This window comes from Erithacus rubecula (genome assembly GCF_903797595.1).
Source record: "Erithacus rubecula genome assembly, chromosome: 1".
Classification (NCBI taxonomy): domain Eukaryota; kingdom Metazoa; phylum Chordata; class Aves; order Passeriformes; family Muscicapidae; genus Erithacus; species Erithacus rubecula.
The window spans coordinates 102,181,931-102,205,731 of record NC_136658.1 but is presented as its reverse complement, the minus strand read 5'-3'; the positions used below and the strand labels follow the sequence as shown (position 1 = coordinate 102,205,731).

Sequence of the window (23,801 nt, the reverse complement as noted above, 5' to 3'; positions counted from 1 at the left end):
AAAAGGATCTATGTATCCTTGGTACTTAAGCTTAAAAGTTTTAGCATGAGTCTAAAGAAATTAAATTTTCCCACCACTTGAATATTAATATAGTCTATATACATATATATATATATAGTCTAATATCTTTATCCTTCCAGAAATGCAGAAGATCATCAAGAGGTCTACTAAGTCCTCTCACAGACAAACAAAAATGACCTCACACAAAAAAAAGTGCAACTGTTTTTCAATTAAATGGCTAGATTTTGTCTGTTCCATGAAGAATTTGCTCAGATTTCTAGACACCATGAATTCAGCCCATTGAGAGCTTAGTTGCTTTGGGTTTTAAATCACAGAATCACATAATATTCTGAGATATGGTACCCACAAAGATCAACCATTCCAGCTCTTAAGTGAACAGCCCATACAGGAATGGAACCCACGACCTTGGTATCACTTGCATCATATTCTGACTGTACTCCAGTGTTAATGATTTAATTTTTCATAATTAGAAAGGAGAATATGACTGGTATCTTGCAGTGAGGCCATCAGTTTCCAATAGTGTGAACTAGTTACCAACAGAAACCAAGCTGGAAATGGGTTTAGAGGACCATTCTTTACAGCTCAGGCACTTATTATTTCATTTTTTTTCTTTTCCTCATTCTTGGTTTTTTCTTTTGGTCTTGATTAAAAAAAAATTATGTTTCTTTGTTTATAATTACTGTGTGTTAAATGTTCTTTAGTCCTTTCTATTGAAATTAAGTATGAATCTGATTTTTAAGGGAAATTCAACTGGAAAAATTCATTAAATAGTTTATGGAACAGGATTCTAGAGTGAGAGCAGTTTTGTGGCCAGACTTGTATCATAACTGAAGCTTAAGATGGACATATCAAAGTACTCTATTTCAGAAATCTCCCAATTTTTCATATTCAGCAGAGGAAGGAGGAGCAAGGTACTAAGGAAGAACAAGTTTGATCTGTGAAAGAATAGAAATGTCAATTTTTGTTCCCATCCCATTAGAAAATTAAGGCAAATGTGCTGTTCTTTCTTTTAAAAGTGATATTTTCTGACATAATTAGAAAATTATAGTTTCTGTTTGAACAAGAGCAGAAGCTATTGCTCTGTGCCCTGAAAGTCTAACCTTAAATCTATTTCCTATTTGCCTGTAGATGAATTAACCAACTATAGCAAACTGATTATTGCTCTCATCCATAGCTCATAGAGCAAATGAATGTCTTTCCAGTCCCCTCAATAGACTCCTTATCAGGCATCACGTCTTTTAAAACAAACTGAAGAGAAATTAATAAAGCTGATGGACTAGCAGAGTGCCAGGAAAATGAATTTGACCTTAGTTGTCATGTTTTGTTTGGATTGTTTTTCTTGTGATAGCTTTTTTTTTTTTTTTTTTTCCTCTGGTGTTTTCCCTGTATTTTTGTATTTCTTCAGCTGCTGTGCAGGCAGTTTAAGATTTCCCCTTGCTGGCTTGTCAGTCATGCTTGAAACTGAGGATAATTCAGTCTGCTGTTAAATGCTTCATCTCTCTTTGGAAGTTACCACCAAATGTGTCAACTTGACAACAGCAGTGCTTGCCTTTTTTGGTTTTTTTTTTGTTGTTTTTTTTTTTTTTTGTGGTTATGACTGAAATTTCAATCACATGTTTTTATAGAAAGTCACAAAGAAGTCAACAAATAATGAGTCCCCATTATTTGTGGTAAGGATCAGTGGCACAAGAGGCTGATGTTTGTGACTCCTGCTGACCAAGGCAGAGATCTGGGGAAGTGGCAACACTGAGGGCAGATAGGAAAGCAGTAGAATCAGCAATGTGGGTTTCTTGCATGTCCCAAAATGAACATGGTGAGAAATCGCTGAGGACAGGTGAGATTCTGCTGAGGATTTTAAATCTTGAGGGTAAAGCATTTATGATGTATCTGATACAGGTGCATAAAATGGAAAACAGTAAGTAAGCAAGCAAGGAATTTGGGAAAAGGAAAAAAATTATTTTGTATGTTCATGTTGTTTGTCATCCAATATTAATGAAATTTTGATCAATATCCCAATTTTAACTGACCTATTACAATTCCCTGACAAATTTAAGAAATGTAGAGCACTTCCCAGCTACTAAGAATTACATCTCCTGCAAACTGCAAAATAAAAAAAAATATTATCTTCTGCAAATGATAAGAGATAATAGCTCTTGGAACTATCATTCTAGCTGACATTACTGCAAGTTCTTCTTTTGTGCAAGGTACATAATCAGTTACATATCTGAGCTATATCTGCTCAATCACAGCAGTCCCTTGTGGCAATGCTTTATATGGGTCCACTTCCTGGTATTATTTTTATCTGTTTAAAACGTGCCATGTGTTTCTAAGATTCTGCTTGTTTTATTGACACAGTTTATGGCAAATCTATGGCAAAAAAAATGTTTTTTGAAGTTCCTAAAGGGCCAAGCTTGCAACACCCAGTTCCCACTTTCTCCATTTTATCTTGGTAGTGTTATATGTTTGCTATTGTCCCTATTTACTTTTATTGATTTTTTTCCTATATCTTATACATTTGTTTGATTTGTTTCTGGTTTTGTTTTTTTTTAATTCACATCAAGTTAGAGTTTAATTTAGTGTTGGGATTTTTAAAATCTAACTTGGATGCATTTTCTGTGCCCCACAACATGGCTAATATATACTAGGTTCAGTTATTTTTTGCCTTAAAATCTGAAAAACATGATGCTGTTTATTTATTTATCTATCAGTAATGGTAAACTGTTCCAAAATTTCCATGAGTGTGCTGGGAGCATGTCTGAGGTTGATGCTTCAGCTTTGTTAATGAATGACATGAACTGATGAACCAGATACCTTCACTGATTCCAAGGTTTTGAGGTAGTTTACCTGTAAGTTTCACTTGCCTGTAAATGAGGATTTACTCCAAGGGGCAGGAGGCAGTGCTTCCAGTGCTTTCCTTATTTTTTTTCCTGTGGAAGCACCAGCAGAATACACTTGTGCAATAAGATGGCACTAAGAAATCATAGTTCAGATCTGCCTTTAGTGACACCCTTCCTTTTTATACTGTGCTGAGCCCTTGGGGCTGTGGATATTTGTCACTGTTATTTCATTTTGTGTTGGGGAAAATAAAAGTAGAAGTATGGAATGTATTTATTAAATTTTGCTTTAGCTAACTTAGTTTTCCCATCATATCACTGGTTTTATGTCTGATATTACTCTCCTTTCTGCTGGCTGGGACAAGGTACCAGCCTAGTCTCAGGAGAGTGAGTTAAAGATGGACATAAATAGTAATTCCTTTCCTTTTTACTACCTTTCAGATGCTAATGTGTATTAGAACCTTCATTAAGCTGTTGGTCTTGATTTAAAATACTGAATTTCTTCAAGGCTTCTGCTAGTTCAGAGTCTGTCAGATTATACTGAGTTTAAATATTCTTTGCTGTATCTGTTGTTTTGAACACATCTACAGAATCTTTCTGCGCTTTCTGCTGATGATTTTTTTTTCTCCTTTTGGAATTACACAACTTCTTCTGGGTTTGACTAATCTGAATAAATTTGCCATTTTGCTCTTCATACCTTTTCCCCAATGGTTTGTTACTGCACCCACTACCACCTTTTACTACTTCCTTGGAAAAGGCTCCTAATGCTCAATGTTGAACATTATTTACATTGATTACATTGCATACTTTCAGTCTCAGCTTTGTTTTATTCAAGAAGTTTCTGCAACAAAACCATCATCCTTGACTTGCTTCCCAAATAGCTGCTTGTAAAGAGGTTATGGTATGCTTTATGGATTTCTTTGTATAAGCTGAAGTAAAGCTGAATCACCAGCTAAACTGATGAATGCATCAGTTATGTGCACATTTCTATTACTTAAATTTGGAAAGTGGTTTAAGAACGGGTAGACATATGTTAGGGAAAAGAAACACATCTCCTCAGATGTTGGATAAATTATCTGTAATACATAGAGGATACTTGCATGGCAGTGAGTGCAAAATTATAGATCTCAAGCAAGCTAAATCAAGTATATTTTTAATGTAAGCACCTGATAACTATTAAAAAAAAAAATCATTAGGAAGGAAGGAAACATGCAAATCATACACTATTTAAGAGAAAGATTTGGATGACATAATTTCCTGTGAGCACATGAAGTTTAAGTTTTATCCATTTTTGTCTTGTCTCTGCGTAGCAGAATAGACTTCCTCACTCCCAGACTTAGAATTTTGGTGTATTTATGTCTCTCTCCACTCTATTAAATGGTCCAGAATTGTTGTTTGAAGGGTTATGATTTCTTCTGCTAAGAATTTTGTCTTTGAAATTCATCCAAAAAAGAATAGAGGTAGAACTATCAGAGAACATCCTGTTCCCTTTGAAGTCAGCTGAAGGTTAGCCATTCATCCTCAGTGGAGTTAGGATTTTCTCTGTAAGGCTTTTGTATCAAACACATACTGAAGTTCTGTTGAACTGAGAGTGAGTTGAACACCATCTGAATTTGCTGAACTGGGCTCTGGAAATTCACTACTTAATTATTTATTTATATTTGCATAATCCTGAGGAACAGAACTACAGCTGTAGTTTCTTTCCATGTTATTGAATCTCCATAATGATAAATTATTGGTATTTCTCTATATTCTCATATTACCTCTAGTTGCAGTTCCTCGTGTTTTACCATCTTTCTGCAGCAGATCTATTTTAATCAGATTATCTCCTTATAGTGCAGAACTTATTCCATATTTCAGTTTTCCATGGGAGTCTGAAACCTCCTGAAGAGTGAAAAATAAAAATAAAGTATGGAATGGTTCTTTGAAACTAATATTTTTTATTAGATTGTATAAATAGGAGAGGCAGTAGGCAGGCTGTCTTCTTTCCTTCTTACTCTGATGATAACCAGTTTTTGTTACCAGCGGCTTCTGACCTGAATTTTACAGAGCTATTTTTCTTTTTCTGGTTAGCATTTTATGCTTCTTAAAATATGTCAACAGAAGACATGTTTTAAAATATATTGAGTCAGTTTGATCTGCCAGCATCTTTGTGTAATGTGAGTACTACTTGAGGCCCATGTTTTAGAGGGGAAAAAATAATGAGTGTGTTTATCTAAGTGTTTATTTAGTGTTACTTAATATGATGCATGGTACAATAAGAACTGTAAGTGCTGCCAGACAAGTTTTCCAGCCTGGAATTGAGGCTTCTCTCTCTTGCATGGTAGCAAATCACTTTTTTGCTGGGCCATGGAGTTCAGCCCTCAGAGGCTGATGCTCAAATGAAAACTACACTAACAGTTTAATAGTATCCTTTGTGAGCTCTAATTGATTTCATGTAATGCCATCAGTGCATTTCACAGTTTTATTAAATCTAGTTGTTTCTGCAGTAAGTAAGGCTAAGAAAACAAGTGCCTTTAGAATATAATTAATTTCATAATCAGTTTTAATTATACTTCACTGTCTTAGAAAGCAAAGATTTTATCTTACTAAATTGCATTTGAGTAATTAATATGCTGTTTATTAAATGGTATTATTGACTGCCTTGGAATTTTGAAAGAATATGTTTTGGAATGCAAGAAAAAATTTAATTCTATGCATTATAGACCATGAAGTATGAAGAAGACAAACAGAACAATAATCTTTTTTGCATCTTTTGGTAGAATAAGAGACTAGTTTTGTCTGTTTGGTTTAAGTTTTGATTTTGGGATTTATTCTTTTTCTGACTTCTCTATTCAATGGGAGTAACAGAATTCTTAAATATTGTTTTCTCATGTCTTATTGGGGCTTTAATTAAATTATATAAGGATTAGACTGGAATCTGTTCTATGAGTTCAGAGAACTGGGGTACATGGAGGGGGGAGTGTTGCTGGGTTGTTTGTTCTGTTGGATTTTGGTGGGGTTTTTTTTTCCTTTCCTTTGGATTTTATTTTTTTTTTATTACTATTTAGTGGTTTAAGATACTTCCTTAAAATACTTCAATTTTGATTGAGGGCTATTTAGAAAACTCTCTGGAGTGAATGAATCAGAATATCATTCTGAGTCTAAAAATAATTTTTAATGATACCTCATATGTCTGTGATTGTGGAGTGTTTTTCAGATTCTCTTCTCTTTAATCTGGTAACAGTTACGATTTACTCTCTGGAAGACAATTGACTTTAATGAAAATTTATCAGAAGATTAAAAATCACAAGTAAACATCAACTATTTTCAATAGCATAAAAGATAACCTGGAATTGATTGAAATTATGAAGGAATCCCCTTAGTTTCATTAATGATTGTTCTGTAGCTCACCATGTAAGGGTGCTAATCTATGGTTATGATGAGCATAAAGGAGATGTACACTTATAATATGTTTTTATATATTCTTAACCTATGCCAAGGCAAGCTGGGAAAAAGAGACAAAAGTAATTGGGGCAAGAAAAACCTGTTAAAAAACATTTCCTCTAACTCTGCCTCTTTTTTATCCCATGCATTTTGGGAATGTAGGATCCCATAAGTGAATAGATTATAAGAAGAGACAGAAGAAGGCTGATGAGAAGTTTTCCTACAGGATGACACATGTGCTGATGTTGTCAGGTGCTTAATTATAAAGGGTTTGTTTAAAGGTTCTATACAGAAGTCCAGATTTTGCTTCCCAGGGGGTTAAAATTCCTTTGTTTTTAGCAACTCTTCTAAAACTCTTCATAAAAAATGATGTAGTATACATGGGGGATTATTATCCAAGGCTAATCTGAAACTTAATGGATATATGCAGGGTTTGGGATGGATTTTTTTTCTCTTTTTTTCTATTCAATATCTGTTGTGCTTTAAAAAGAAATGTATGGGACAAACAATCTAAATTCAAAAATATGTCTTCAAATTTATTTAGTATCTTTAGTACAAAGAAAGTAGTTCAGAGGAAAATGCTGCGAGAAAGGTTGATGATTTTTTTATTTTCATACTAGTCCTGGTTATTTCAAGAAGGTCTGTGAGAGGTACAAGTCTAGAAACAAGCTAGTCATTACATAGTAGCAAAAGAAATAATTTCCCTTCTCTTGCTGCATCCATTTTCCTAAGTACAGAAACTTGAGAAGCATATTTTCTTGTTTTGAAGTGATTTATAATATGAAAACTGTTCAGGAAAAACTACTTCCATCTTGTTTAGTAGAGTGAGCAACTCTTCATTGAAGTATTTCCCACTTTATCTCAGCAGATTTTTAAGAAAAGACAGACTATGGGCTTACCACTATGATCAGGAAATGTTTTAGGATGTTCTAATTTTTGTGTCTGAAGAAAGTTTCATAATTTATGAAACTGTGATTGCCAGGAAAAGAGCGTGATTTTGTCCATAAGACATTCTGAGTTCCAATCAGAGCATGGGAACATTGAGGGCTTTTGCTCTTCCTTCCTGCAGAAGCAAAGAGAATCAGCAGAGAGCAGCCTTTCTGTGTTTATTGTGAACCAGCTGTTGCACTTAATCTCTCTGTATGCCAAATTACATCTGGAATGTAAAATTATATCACTGGTTATTCGTTTGTTATAAATATGGATAGTGCAGCCAAGACAGAGATGCCCTTCAGCTTATCTGAAGACACCAAGTCAGCTCTCAGGCAGTAGATCAAGTTGTTAAGAAATTAGTGTAAGACAGAGAGAAACACTGCACTGTTGAGGTTCAGCCCCAGCCAGCAACTCAGTACCATCAACTACTTGTGAACTTCCCTACAGCAAGAAGAATTAGAAAGAAAAGCTAATTCTCCTGGGTTGAGATGAAAACAATTTAATTATTGGGGGGGATGGAGAGTTGGGGTGTTGGAAGTATACTATATAGCTGCTAATGTTATTATTAATAATAATTGTAGATTTACAATTAATGTTGGAGAGGGAGAGAGAGTAACAGAACCCAAAAGAGCCAAGTGATGCACAATGCAATTTCTCACCATCTGCTGGCTGATACCCAGCCAGTTCCCAAGCCTGTCTTTAGAGCACAAAATTCTGTACCAGCACACCAAAGCTTTCCTGGTTCCTCACTCAGAATAATGAGAGGATAAGGGGCTGTGGATGTATGTCAGCTACATGTGAATGCTGATCTCAAGTGATTTGGATGCTGATGTTGTAGCTTTATTAGGTTACAATTTGAGGCTTTCTAGCCATTTTGCAACAAAATTATTTCAGAGGTAGAGTTGCACACAGTTGAGCAATCTCCAGTATTGTAAAATTAATTTGGTTAACAACATTTTCCAGCAAGCCAGACAAAATAGTGACAGTAGGACATAAGTTTGCATATATAAAGTTCACTCAAAAAATGTATATCCTCACCTACAAAACCTAGTATCTCTGTTCAGATGGTCAAACTAAAAAGGTGCATTTATATTGTACTACTGGAAAAATCCTATGTCCCTTACTGTGTTGTTAAGCTAGTTGACATCCAGAATAATACAGGAAAGAATACTTAAAATGCTGTCCCAATGTAATTTTCCCTACTGAATGTTGTATCAGGCTTTCCAGAGTTAAACTGCACATTCATCACTTTACTAGCATGTATTATTAACTTTAGCTGTCTCTGTAGAATATAGCACCTAGATTCTGAAAGAAACTTCCTCTAGCCAGTAGTCCCAAAATTAATGAATATGATTTATTTTGAACTTGCATTTCAAAATTATATTAATAATAGTTATTTTAATAATTTAATTTTCATATCTGACATCTCTTTGTGTCCCAGCTTTATCTGAGGTTAAATTATTCTGCCTCTTTGATAGGTTCTTTATCAGTCTGAGTTAAAGCAGCTGAAGAAGAGTTACCAGAGCTTAAATTTATTTAGTAGTAAAAATTAAATATTCCAATAAAGTTTTGCAATTGTTCCTTTTTTACATTGGTAGAAGGGATACAAAACTCATGAAAAAGGTGCAAACTTTTTTCCAGCATTAACAAAAACATGCATGTAGTTCAAATTTTCTGTGATAGTTGGATATAGGAAATTCAGGTAACTTTTAAATTTATTTTTTTAATTGTATGGAACTGTACTATTAGAAAAGAGAAAATAAAATTATAGAGAACCACATGAACTATAGAAATAAAACCATTTCCTGATGCTTTGTCAGACAGTAGTCCAGGATATTTTATTTTATATGTCAGTGAGATAATTTTAGATCACTGCAGTCTGCAGATAGAAATGTGATTTAGTGATCTATTGAACACTGAATGATACAGAGTTGCTTTACTTTTATTGTTTTTAAAGAAATACCTGGGGAACAGAAATGTGTTAGTTTGTTCTCTGCACTTACTGCATGTGCTGTTTTCTGAGCATCTCAAAGCATTATTCACACACTGACCTTCGCAATGTGTCTCGTACTGTGAATAAGCACTGCAGTTTAAAATACACAGATACTCATAAAACGTGAATGATTCACTCCAAATATTAGCAAACACTACAGTTGAAGAAAAATCTGATATTCACACTTGCAGAGCCTCTGTAAACACTGTATTCCTTGTGTTGTAGGGGATTGGGTAGAGCTGAATGAAGCACTCCTGCAGTAATTTCAATCACAGAATCACAGAACATTCTGAGAAGATAATTTGTGCCTTCATATATATATTTGTATATTGCTATTAGCTTTAAAAGTTCTCAGCACAACAGCAATGGCCTGAAACAGAGACTGGTAAATTTCCTTTTTTGTGGATTTTTAAAAAATCCTTAAAAACATCTTCCTGGCAGTATAAATGTTCACACAAATTCTTGACTCACATCCTCTGACATTATCCCCTCAACTCAAAGCCTTCAGCTGACACGTACTTAAAAGACCATCAAAACTTCTGTCCTGCAACAAAGCTCATGTGACAGCTAGAGTTGGTGAGTCCATTGTCATTGATGCCACTAGTTCTTAAAAATCAAATTTGCAGGGATGGTTGAGGACCAGCTTGCCTGCTTTTAGACATAAAAAAAAATGAAGGCTTGTATAAAATCAAAATTTTCTAAATTACAGGTTATAGGAGAAATAGTTTACTCTGACCTTGTCTGGCATTCCAGAAATGCTGCATCCATGATTTATAGAGGGAGTGTAGTTTGCCTGTCCTCTGGGTGTCTAGATGAAAATGAGTCCTCCCTTTAGGATTCTTCCTTGAATAAGAATTTTTTGCTTATACACTTTGTAATTATTCTTATATCATAGTGTAACAGATTAAATAATGATTATTCCATTATTTTTTTTTAATACTGTTATTATCTTTTAGTATTTTTAGGAGTCTGCTGTAGTGTTTGTACTGTGTAGTCTTCCATATACACTAAAATATAGTTCTGATTACTTCACATTATTTTCTCCCTGTTTGCACTCACTATGAAATCAAACTTACCTGGATAATACAGACTGAAAAGAAAGCATCTTTATTTTGGTTTGTGTAATAGTGTTTTTCAATATATGTATTTCTTTAACCCCTATGATTCTGTGCAATTTAGTATATGCTGGGTTTGATGCTGTTTTATTCTTGATGTTTAGACCTTCTTTTCTCAATCTGAATTCATACTTTCATAGTGAGAAAGCCAAGTAGAGTGAAGTTTATTGAGATGCTGCAGAACAGTCAATGTAGCTGTATGTTTATTGCATGTTAGCTGTACCAAAATTTAAAGTGCAAAGTACTACATATTTTCTGGTGGATGTATTAATATACTTATAGATAAGAAACACATTTCTGAAGACTGAGAGAATTATGTGCCATAAGATTTCTGTGCATCATAGAAGATTTTTCATGATAAAAACTTCATTCGTTGCCCAGATCAATAAAATACCATATTTTTTCAGGAAGCTGAGAGTTTCTCTAAAACACAAATTCTGATTTTGAGTAATCCTTTGAATTGCTCTCCCTTTGAATATCTTTTTCATATCTGTGCTTGTGTTTTATTTATTTTTTTCAATCTCACTGTGTATTTGCAGAATGTTATTATTAGAGTATTGCTAGGTATTTATAGGAATCTAGGTGTACACTAGTAAAAAATTTACCTCTCATGCTATGAAGGAACTGCATGGAAAAAAAATGTTTTATGTGATTCTGCAAAGGCTATTAACTACCAAGCTGCACACTGTAAATTGAATTAGAATAATGCTATAAAGCACATTTTAGAATTGTGCTCTGAAAAACTGGAAAAAAATACATTTAGTTCATGCAATTGTATCCCATCTCCAAGTTGTGTTGAATAAATGTAATGCTGGTTTTGAGCTAAAAGTGGTAAATAGGTCAATATAGACTTTTCCAGGTAAAAAAATTTATGTCTTATCTTTTAATGCATATTGCTAGTATATTTAGATGTAATTTCTACATAATTATTCTTTAGTTTAAAAAAGAACAACAAATTCTTTCATTACACTTATTTTAAATTTGAAGAGTATATGCCCACATAGAATAAACCTGGGAAAAGATCATGTTCACCATTCTGTGTTTGAGTGTTTCCTCCTGACAGCCCCTGGGGACACATGCTAATGCTGCAGGCTAAGCTGTGCCATGATGTGGAGAGTTCTTGTAGTGCCACCAGGTGCAACTGAGGTGAAAATCCAGTCCATTTTTAAACTTTAAATGGATAGATGAGTTTATAGTGAGGCATTCAATAGTTTTCTCATATTTTGAATGAAAAATAAGCCTTTTTTAACAAAATGGTTGGGAAAAACAAATAAGATGTCAAAAGATTAAAAATATAATAGAAATATGGCATTTCTTGTGACATTAGTCTCTCAGGGAGGATATTTTTTTTTCCTGTAATGGTTGTCCTTGCCTGTACTCTGACTGACTTTTTCTGTTTTTACTATACTCTGCTGCAATTTAACTATATTCTTGTCAAAAAACATGTTAAGTCAGTGCCACTTTACAAAACTTGTTGTGGTAGGTATTTGTTTTCTTCTCTCACTTCCACTAGTGAACTGGGGTTTAGGGTGATACCATTACTTAACAAGGAGTACAACCACTTCATGGCAGGAAACAGGATTAGAAAGAGAGATCAGCACCTGAAAATTTCATTACATCCTCTGATTAATTACAACTTGTTAAATGTCTTCTAGAATCCAGTATCTTAGTCTCTCCCTGAATAGCTAGGCAGGAAATCTCTTGAGTTATGTGAAGACCACCACAGATGTGTAGACTGAACATAGGTGTGCACCAAAGTGCATTCATTCCACTTGAAGTAATTCACATTACCAAATGACCTTATTAAATATTTTCAGAGCTTAAAAAATTATTTGACATCATGTTGATGTTAAACAAATATCCATGTAGTACAATAGGTAATAACCCTGACAGATTTTTGTTAATAAACAATGTAATACTCAGCTGCTTATGTTTCTCAATCCATACTTTGCTTAAGTTCAAAGCAAAAAAATCAGTAAATACATGACACCTTCATTGCACATGAATGATGATATAACACAGATCTGCTTTAATGTCTTTTTCAGCACCAGAGGTGCTGAAATCTTTAGTGTTCTTTCCTAATCTGAGTTAGACCTTCCCCATAAATAAGATACCCTTTGAGTTTGCAAATTGTATTTTATCCTGTAACTAATAAAGATAATCCTCATAATTTATCACATTCAAATTGAAAATAAAATAATAAATTAAAAAATAATAAAGAAAACACAAAGCCCACCACAAACTTCAGTGTTGTAATGATCTGAAGTGTTGAACACAATCTCCAAATGTTTCAAGACATGAAAATTAATCACTGAATTTATCATATCATGCAGAAGCCAGGAACTATTTTGTGATTTCTAAAAATAAATTAGTATTTCCACTGTAGCGTAAGAAAATGATATTTTGTTAAAACAAAACCAGGGAATCACTTCTGATTTTCAATTGTGCATATTTTAGACATAGTGCTTTGAAAGAACTGATTTTACTTAATTTTGTATCACACGGATTCCACTTATTACTTCTCAGGTAAAAATATAAAAAAAGAACTCTACCTGGCAGACATACAGTATAAGTTCTGCAGCTAATGTATTGGCAAACTTTCCTTGACTGTTACATGAAAAATATTAGTGTGTCTTTGTTATATTTTAATTTAATGATTTAGGCTTGTTTTCTTCCAAAGAGTGCTGTATTTGATTATTTGTACTTGTGCAGGGTTTGTGAACGTGAAGCAGCTCTGGAATCAGCCCTGAGAATGTTGCAGCAATTCTACCTGGATCTTGAAAAGTTCCTTGCTTGGCTTACAGAAGCTGAAACAACTGCAAATGTCCTGCAGGATGCTACACACAAAGAAAAGACACTAGAGGATGCCAAAATGGTTCGGGACCTCATGAAACAGTGGCAGGTAAGCCAAGCACTTCAGTATAGAAGCATTTGACAAACATGAGAGTTTATCAAGCATATCTGATATTTATAGAAGTTATGTAATTTGCATCAAGTTTTTTCTTTGCAGCTTAACTGAATTAGTTTTTCTCCATTACTTTCAAATACATGAGAAATGGTAATTTGGTAGTCTATTGTCAACACGCTCCGTTGCAGTAATAAAAAGAGATAACGATGCAAATTTTCATAGGAAATGCCTGGACAGTTCTCATACAGTTATTTTCCTCTGGGGGAAAAAAAAATCTTAAAGAGAGATAATATTGTATTTAGTGTTCCAGAGAATCCTAAGGAGAAACAAAATTAATTAGTTGAGATGGTGTTGTTAAACTATGTTGTTATACTTCCATTGTGTTTTCTTCACTACAGTTATTGAGAGGAATACAGATGTGTCTGCTTGAGGTCTTAAATTTCTTGCATATGAGGTTGATTGGCTGTTTGGAAGGCAGTACCATTTATTCCAGTATTGATAGAATCATGTAAGAGTTTAGGTTGGAATGACCTTTAAGATCATCAAGTCAACCATTAACCAAGAACTGCCAAGACCATCACTAAACCATGTCCTCAAGTGTCACATCTACACATCTCTTAGTAGCTCCAGGGATGCTGACTCAGCCACTGCCCTGGGCAGCCTCTTCCAAAGCTCAGTGACCTTTTCAGTGAAGAATTTTCTCATATTCACTCATAGTGCATGATTTTGATTTTGGCAGGAAGTTCAACACTGGAGCTTTAAAGCACTAGATACTCTATGCCTTAGTTTATTTATTGATGAAAAATATGCAGTGAAAAATTTAGTTATAAGTGATTAAAAAAAAAGGATTAAATTCACATAGTAGTTCAAGAATTATTAGCAGTAAAATAAATTCATTTATTATGATGAGTAATATGTGCAGTAGTCATAACCCAGTGCTCTGTATCAAATCTTTATTGTGAAAGCTTTTTGTTCAAACAGGTAGAGTTTCCTGATAACATTGCAGATATTGTCTATCTATTTGCTAAAAATGGGTAATGGAGCACAATTTTATCAATAGAACAATTTTATTATGCCAACAGAATGATCAGGAAAGAGAGTATGGCTTTTCATTCTGTTTCTCTGGTATTGCTGCATTGATTCTTTCAGACTTCACACCCTGCTTGTGGCAGTTCTCTTTCACAATTCACTTTGATGTATAAAGATGAAAAGCAAGAACATGACATAAATGTGCAGTTTGCACACAGTTTATGCATATAAAGGATTCAGACAAAAAGGAGCTTTACTAAGTCACAGAAGTCTCAGAAGTATGTATTAATGTTCTTTGTGGGAAGGAGTTACTGCTCACAAATCCAAACAATCAGCTACATAAAACATAAATAGTGATAAGCTTTTTTTTTAAACCCTATATTGTGGGTCAGAAATATTCTCACCTTACATAACACATCAGGCAATGACTGTATTTCAAGAAACTCACTATGTAAACTGTACAAGTATTAAAACAGACATATTCCTTACAATCCATGTGTCAATGTGGTTTGTTATCATCCAGTATGTGTAGTAAAAGTATGCAAGCCTTGTATGCAAGCCCTGCCCCAGCACAGAAAAAATCCTAAATGTTTTCAGTCAGGATTAGAATTTTCCAACATAAGGTTTTTTTCCCCATATGAAGTTTTTCTTTTTTTTCTTTTTTTTTTTTTTTCTCTTTTTTTTTCTCACCAGCCAGTCCGAATTCAGTTCCTAGGAGGTGAAATAAAATGGTGCTTTCTGATTAAAGATCAGCTATTAAAGATTAAAGTAACTTTGACTCCCTGAGTTTGTTAGAATGCAAAGAATTTATGGTCAAATATAACAAATGGATTTAGATTTGCAGTCTGTGTCTTGCTCTTTATGCAGTTCCATAGAATTGGAAAATGTGAAAATAGTCACTAGGACTCTTGAAATTTTACAATTCTGTTTTAATCTGATATTTTTAACCACTGGGTGTAAACCAGTATTTTGATAAATTATTTTCTACACAATAATGAAAAACCTAAGTTTCTGAGTTCAGTAGTAGATTTGCATCCTTGTCGTATAGATGTTTATCTCACTTTTAGTGATCTTTCGGTTTTCTGCTTTACACTTTCAAACTTTATCATATTTCTTTAAACAATTAGGACAATAATGGTGCTGTACAGAAACTTTTTATATAGCAGCAGTTGCTAGTCTAGGAAAATCTCATGTTTTAGGCACTTGTTTTTCTTTTCATGTTCAGAAACCATTAACTGAATTGTCACTAATAAAGATTAATCTTTCCTTAGTAGTTAGCAGTTCATTCAGTAGCAGAAGGAGAAAGGTGAGACTTATATAACTGCACATTCTAATTACCTGATGATGTAATTATATTAAAATGTTGCATTATAAACACCCTGTTTGTTTGTACAAGCATGTATTTGCATGCATCATTTGTCTGAACTGACAGCAGTGTAATAGTTGAGTTGATTCACACAGTTAGAATACTTTCTGGAGAATTTTCAAGGATACAAACCCATTACTCCAAGGAGTTGTGTAATTATGTGCTGCTGCTTTTTTTTCCTAGTTGAAATGCATCATGTGTCCTCCTGAGGGCTGGTTTGTTAAGTAACCATATGAGGGAGATGAAAATTAATTTCACTTTCTGCTTTCATACATCTAGTGAAACAAACTCTCAGCTGTGTTAATTATAATTGTGGGTCTGTTTACATGACACCAAGCCTGCTGGTGACAGATGGGGTACATCTGTCCCAAAGGGGGACAAGGATCTTTGCACAGGAGTTATCAGGGTTTAGTAAAGAGTAAATTGCATTTGAAGGGAGAAAGATATAAAGCCAGGCTCAGCTGAGATAAGCCTGGGGACTGCATATTTGGGGACTGTGTGCTATGAGGTCCTTTGGGGCTGGAGATCCATGTGGCTGCAAAGACACAAAAGTTATTGATGAGCAAAACACTGTGGAAGCACCTGAGAATGGTCACACAGGAGTTGGGGGGCTCTTCCTGCAGAAAGGTGGGGGGATCAGTAGCCCAAAGTCCACCTGCACACAGCATGGACAACCAACAGCAGGAGCTGGAACCCATGGGGCAGCTGGAAAACCATGGCACAGTTGCCATCTCAGGGATATGATGACTTGCATACCTGGAATGTGCAGTGGATAAATTTCTCAGGAGAGATAGGCAAAGAAGGAGCTCTGTATGGAAGGAAGTGTTTTGACTGTCTAAAGCTTGATGCTTTAGTGAGAACAGGATGGAGTGTCTATGGTTAAAAATCAGGGGAAGGCCAACAAGATATTCTGGTGGGAGTCTGTTATAGAGCTCCCAGCAGGATGAAGAGAAAGACGAAATATTCTATAAGCAAATGGGTGAAGTTTGATAGTCACTAGTCCTTTTTTTCGTGGGGAGCTTCAACTTACCAGATCTCCTCTGGAAATGCAGAAACAGCAGAGAAGAAGCAGTCTAGGATGTTTCTGGATTGTGTGGAAGAGAACTTCCACAGCATTCTCCTCGAGAAACCAGCTGCTCATGGCTTGGATGGGTAATTTTTGCTGGGTAAAAACTGGCTGTGGGGCTGTGCCCAGGGAGTGGAGTCACATCCAGCTGCCAGACAAACACCAGGAATGCTCCCCAGGGCTCAGCTCTGGAGCCAATCATGTTTTATGAGGAATGACTGAGGGATATGGGGGTGTTTAGCTTGGAGAAAAGGCAGCTCAGGCTTTCAGCTAAAAGGAGGTTGTAGCAAGATGGGAGTTGGTCCTTTCTCCTAAGAGGAATTGGCCTCAAGTTGTGCCTGGGTGTGTTTAGATTTGGTATCAGGAAAAATTTTCTCATAGGAAAAGTTGTCAAATGTTGAAACAAGCACTGGCTTCCCAGGGAAGTACTTGAGTCACAATCCCTGGATGCCATGTCACCCAGGGATATGGTTTAGTGGTGAAATTGGTGGTGTTAGGTTAAAGGTTAGACTTGATTGTTTTTGAAATTTGTTCCAACCATAAGAATTCTATGATTGTATGAAGTACTTTTCTGGTGTGTCTTTTTAGCAATAATTGTATGTGACACTTTATACAGCTTATGAGATATTAGATACAATTTTGGAGCTAGTGTGGATTTATCCTGTTACTTTATGAATGCAATCAGTTAACATTAAGTCTGTAGATGAATATAATCACAGACTTTTTTCACTGAAATCTGACAAAGAATACTGCATGTGACATCTAAGTAAACAGTAACTGGAGAATGCTTTTGTGCTATTACATAGCTTGCAAAATGTTTCTAAAGTAATCTGTGATGACTGACAAATTATTGGTAGCATAGACCTGACTAAAAATATGCCAGAGTATGATAAATGAAACAAAGTTAATACTTTGGCATTAAATACATAGCAGATTTATTTTTATTGCCACCTTCATGCTCACTTAGCCTATAACCTAAGTAGTTTTCCATTAGAGGCAGAAGTTTTGCTGCTCATATGAAAAATATGCAGAGCCTCAAGTTATACCTTAGAATACACAGTGTGGACAGTACCCTGACTTTCTCACATGTTTTTTTCTCTAATGTTTTCATCTAAAACAAGAGATATGAACAGCAGACAAGGCACTCTTGTCTCTTCTATTCCTATCAATACTTCAAAGGTGCTCATTTGTTTTTAAGGTGTCCAGGCAGCTATTTCTTACAGTAGCAAAGAGCTGAGGTCGGTACATATTCCTGACACTTCTGAATTATTTATCAGGATAGGTTCTTTGAGAGATAAAGCATTGCTTCCAAATTTATTTCAAATATAATTTTTATATAATTGTCCAGCACAGGTCATTTTGTGAATGATCTATGGATTAGATGATGAATCTCACTAAAATAGAGGAGAGAGAATGTATCTGTAATATTCTTGCTCATTTCAATTGAATTTACTAAGAAATATTAATTAATTTTCAAGTACTTCCATTCTCTGTTCTGAAACACTTTGTCATTCTCCATCCTGTAACACTTTTTCAGTCATTTCTGCTTATAATTGTTCCCTGAAAACTTGAAAAACATATAATTTTTTCCCTTACCTGTTTTTTCTAAAAAAAGTTTAATTCTCCATTTTTACCTTTTATATTAACTTCTTGCCAATTCTAAAATAAAATCTGTTCTACAGTACCTGGAATAGAATAGCAGCTGTCAGTGCCATGTCATTACACTGAGGAATAGAAGAGAAATTCCAAAATCTTGGGGTTTAAAACAAGTGCTTTTAAAGCCTAATCTGAGAAAGCAGATAGCAGATAGAAGCTAGATAACATCTCAGAGTGATTTTTTTTTCTCAGAGCAGATTTTTTAAAATATTGGTTAATATTACTTTGAAAACTCATGGTCACAAATTTTCAGTATTGTATTTAGCAGTCACAAGGAAGGGGATTAATGTTCCTTTGTTGTTAACAGCAAATGTCAAATACTGAATACTTTCACAGGAGATTCAGGTGCTGATTCTCAGCAGGGATGATGATAATAACTGCTCCTGAGCAGGGTATCAAAAAGAAGTAGTCAGAACTCAGCAATAAACCGGATAGGTAGATGTCACTACTTTTTGTCAAGTATTTTGTTTCAGGTTTTTTAGTCTGGAGGGTCTGTATCACAAAAACAGAAATGTATTGCTGCTGCAGCTTGCCAATGAGTTGATACATTAATGTGTATTCTGCTTCTGCCCTCCCTGTTTCTGAACTTAGAAGAAAAAACCCTTATCAGCTCTAATTTTCTTTTGGGAGGTTAAAGGCTTGTTTTATTAAGATAACTAGCACTCAGTTAGTAAAAGGAGATGTAAGTACTCTTAAAACTTATTCTAATGAAAATAAACAGCTCTCAATTGTCAGAAATCTCCCATTTAAAGCAGGTTTTTCCAAATAAGATCATCAATTTGTTCTTTTAATTTCTCATTTACATATGTTCTCATAATTGTGGTAGAAGAAAAATCCCATTTTCAAATGTGCTAAATAACCCAGTATATTCTCACTTGGTTGATTTATGTATTTCCTCTGTAAAAGTTTATTGAGCACACCAGAGGGATGGTGCTAATTTTTCATTTGTAGATCAGCATTCAAACCCTCAGCTTTAAACACAGGTTCTCAAACACAGATTAGATGGGAATGGTTTTGTAGCATGAAGTGTGAGATTCTATTGTGTTGAATAAGATTATTAGAGGAAAGCATGGAAAAATCTCAAGTGGAAATATAGTAAAAGGGATAAAATGATTTGCCATTATTCTTAGCAAGTTCCAATTCCTGCATTTTCTCCCAGCCTTATAATTTCTATAGGATGCCTCATCACTTTTTGTGTAGGATTTTCTAAAACAGGCTCTCCCACATCCAAAGAAAGGGATGGATTTTCTCATAATCTTTCTAAGTATATGTCCTCTTTCACTTTAGCCCATCAATTTCATGTGACAGGAATTAGACTGAGTGGTTACCAGAATTTTGAAGATTTCTGCCACTCCATCTTCTCGTGACCATCAGTATTTACTAGTACAGTCTAATCAGCATTTAGTTCTTCTATTCACTTTGTATTGCTTGCAGCACATTTATTTGAAAAGTGAATAATCAGTAAAAACTAGGCAAAAACCCAGTGGTAGCCTTTAATATATTCTGATGATGAGTTTAAAAGGGTATCAGCACCTTATGCAATTATGCCTCCTACCAGACTGTTCAATACACTTGGCTAAAGAGCACATAATTTTTCATTTGTGAGACCAAATGTGTATTTTCCCAAGGCAGGTAGAAAGGAAAAAAATGATTGTATTGTGATTATTAACTTGTTAATATAAAAGGGATAAATTGTACAGGGCATAACTGAGGAAAAGTATTAATTTTGGCTTAGAGCTGATATCTTCCTGAATATGTAAGGAGTCAGTGACCTACAAAGAATACAAATAAGGAATAAAATAAAAGTACAAATCATTTTCAGAGAAAAGTTATACTGGCTTTGTGAAAGGTTTTTGGATAGTACTGAGAAAAATAGTTGTCTTCTAAGAAATGCCTCCAAATTTTCCTTCTTATGAGTATATAGCTGCCATGTCACAGCTTTCTGCATGTGAATTTACACTTTTTCACAATACTAGCTGTTCTGTACATGCACTGTACAGCAGTTGTTTACTGTAGCAACTCCCACTATCTAAACTGACAATGTTTGGCAAAAGTAACTTTTCTGTACCAAGAGTCCCATTTCATTTCTGTCAGAAGTTTAGGTTTTTTTTCTTTCAACTGTTGACAAGAATTTGAATCTCTTCTGCCAGCACAAAGTTCTACATGTTCATTTATCCTTGCATATCACATTTTTTATTTGAATCATTTATTTTCATTGGATTCCGTTTCATTTTGTAGTTTTTCTCTCTTGAGTGGATGGTTTAATTTTGTTCATATTCATTGCATAAACTGCCATTTATCCCACATATGAATCAAAATACTATTTTTTTCTCTATTAGTACAGAATCATGCTGTCAGTCTGTTTTGCAGTGGTTCCAGTGGGTTCATCACCTGTTATCTCTTATAATATTAGCAACTTTTTGGAAGGAGACATTTGTCTTTTGTTGTGGCAGTACTGTATTAAATAGGAGATTGTAAACTGGTGTTCAGAATTTTCATTTGTTTGAAATGCATGTTGTTTTAGAATTCAGAAAATCTAGCTTTAAGTTATAATTACTTATCATAGTTTTACTGTATTTTGTCTCAGTAAATATAACTAGATTTGGGCTTAACTTCTCTGAAATTGTTATTAAATAATTACATTTTCAAAGGTCAAAGCATGTAATAAAAATATATAGTTACTTAGTATTCTTTCTAGGACTTATAATTGCTATTTTTCTTTTCAGTTTTCAGTTCCTCAGTTTTCTCATTGTACGTATATTTTTATGGGGGGAAGTCATTGAATATTATGGTGCCTACCAAGCACCTTAATATAGCATTATTGAGCTGTTTCTCGTGAGATTAAAGGATATTATTTAGAGTCTATGACAGTGGAAATCAGATATAAGCTCATAAATTCTATTATAGAGGTTCTTCTTTTATATGTATTATATTTATATATACATTCTATTATCCTTCATATATATTCCCATGTGGATGTAGACTTATAAAGATAACCTGTTCACCTTGTGGACTTTGAGTTTCTTTTCAGGTATGTGAATTTTCTGTAGGAGAAGTTAGCAGGATGTAAGCGCTGGTGCAGTATACACAAGCTCTGCTCTTTGTATCCAGGTATCAGTTTAATGACCTGAGTAACCAGATTATAGGAATGCAGTACTGTCCTCTCCCCAGTGTTTTGATTATTTAGAGGCATAACCAGTTTGATGTGTATCTGCCACCTGTTCTTACTGGAATCCTTACTGCAGGTGATGAAGAGTTGACTTCTGGCAACTACTTTTAAGTGTTAATGGTGTGTGAGCTGTTTAAGTTCCTGCTGAGAGCTGGTGGAATCTAGAAAGTTATGCAGCTGGCCAAATGCAGTTGTCCCATTTTCTCCAGCTCCCTAGCAATGCAACATTTGTGTTTGTACCACCTCACACCATGGAGAAGTGTCCAAGAGCTGTTTCTGATTGTGTTTAGCTGCAGGAGGTTTTTCTACTCAGCTCAGCTTGGTTGCAATTCCTTGGCTTCCCAGTTCTGCACAGATGAGGATAAGAGAGAAGCACTTCCTAAGGGCAGTTTAGTCCAGCTAAGCTGGGGCTGTTTGCCTCCTGGAGAAGCATTCCTTTCCTCTGACTATGAGAGGGCTTGGAGATGTAGCTAAATAACTCACTGACTACAATAGCTGCCTGAACTTGGTGTAAAATGTGTAAATATGGTGGGGATTTTGTAGGATTTTTTTTCACTTCATTTGGTGGTCTTTTGTAAGTTAGAGAGTTTATAGTTGCATGTAGGTCCTACCACTCTGTATACTTCTGAATCATGCAATTGCCTATGAAGCAATAGAAGAGAAACTAGACGTAAACTCAGACTGCTGAGATCACTTTTCCCCAAAATAATGACCATGAATTTAGTTATAGGTAACTATGAAGATACATAAAAATATGTCTAGAAAATTTCTTCTGCCAGATCACTCCAGGTTTTAAGCTATGTCTTCTGCTGACGCTCCTGCCCGTACAAATGTCTCAAGTGTTGAGTCAGGGCATTTATTTGTTTGTTTGTTTGTTTTTCTCTCTCTGAGAAATGTTTATGTCTAATGTTGTTCTGGCTTGTCTTGCCTCTGTTGTCACCAGGTGAGAAAGTGTTAACACTTTCTGACCTTTATGTTTCTTTTACATATAAAATGGATTGAAGTGCCTGAAATAACAGTAGTTTTTCATATTTGTGTGCAATAACTCATCTGAATCAGAATAGAGGTGGAGGAGTTTGCAGAAATGGCAGGAGAGATCAGAAATTTAGCTTTCCATTTTTGCCTCAGTAAATTAGCAGCTTTCAATTGACCAGATTATGCATATAAAACAGAACACAGTTATGAACAATTATAGTAGAGAAAATAATACATTGCTTATCATCTTGTTATTTAGGTTGGATTTAGTATTATGCAGTAAGAGTCATCAGAATCATTGGTATGAGAGTGAAAATGGCTGGACTCAAATTAGAATTAATATTTTCATCTCTCTACTCTCTGTGTAGTTGAAAAGATAATGCAAAACCAAAAAAGCCCATAGGCACCAAGAAGCATGCATATTAATCAGTTCTGAAGATGAACATTTTTATTTTCTTACTTTGTGTAATTTTTTTCGCATTAAAAATCTTCATAGCTTATAGCAGCTTGATTAAAAAAAAAATGCCAGTCAAAAAGAACTTATATCAGGTTGCACTGATAATTTGTTGTGAAAGAAATGAATTAACCTTAAATAAAATCTGTGGGACTTATTTTTAACAATGCCAGAATATTAATTTCTGATATCTGAATCAGATATTACAGTTTTTAGGTGAACTTTGCCAATGGAGGAAATGTGAGCACCAACTACTAACTAAGTAGATTAAAGTTATAAATTATATTCTCCCCAGAAATACCATACATTTGCTGCTATATTAAACCTATCTATTTTTAATTTCTATCTCAGTCTGCTGGATCGGACACAATTTTAATGACTTCTTTTATTTTTTTTTTTTTTTTTTTTGCAACTACTTCATAGTTCAACATAAAAGAATAGCAAGACACACTTTCTAGAGGACTAAGTACAAAACCCAGAAGACTGAGTCACTTAATTTCATTGTTGAACTTCAAAGGTCTTTTGCTGGGAAAAGCTTACAGTTGTCCTGCTATTTTTTGTACTGGTTATATCAAAGTGTATTTCCCTGATCTATAAATGAAGTGGCAAATCCTTTCTTTCCAGAACCTGGAAACCTGCTGGAAGCTGTGAGATCAAAGCTATGAAATAAACCTGTTCTCACTTACGTTACACCTATTAGAGTCACAACAGTGCATTAGCCTGAACGGATCATCTCCTTTTCTTTTTAACTGTGATATTGTAATTCTATGCCTCACGAGTTAGAGTTGCAGCAGTGTTTAAATCCCAGCTTGTTGATTTCCTTTTTTTTTTGCTTTTTTTTTTTTTTTTTTTTTAA

At 34.6% G+C, this 23,801-nt stretch overlaps 1 protein-coding gene across 12 annotated transcripts in view; it reads left to right on the top strand.

Annotated features, from left to right (window-relative positions):
• DMD (dystrophin) overlaps positions 1-23,801 on the top strand; it is a gene marked incomplete at its 3' end in the record, with an annotated part of 1,131,161 nt that overhangs the window by 881,294 nt on the left and 226,066 nt on the right. For all 12 annotated transcript variants that reach the window (XM_079310888.1, XM_079310881.1, XM_079310887.1 and 9 more), the window contains one exon: positions 13,035-13,224. In XM_079310888.1, the coding sequence (XP_079167014.1) occupies positions 13,035-13,224 (190 nt within the window). The remainder of the gene's footprint in view (positions 1-13,034; positions 13,225-23,801) is intronic.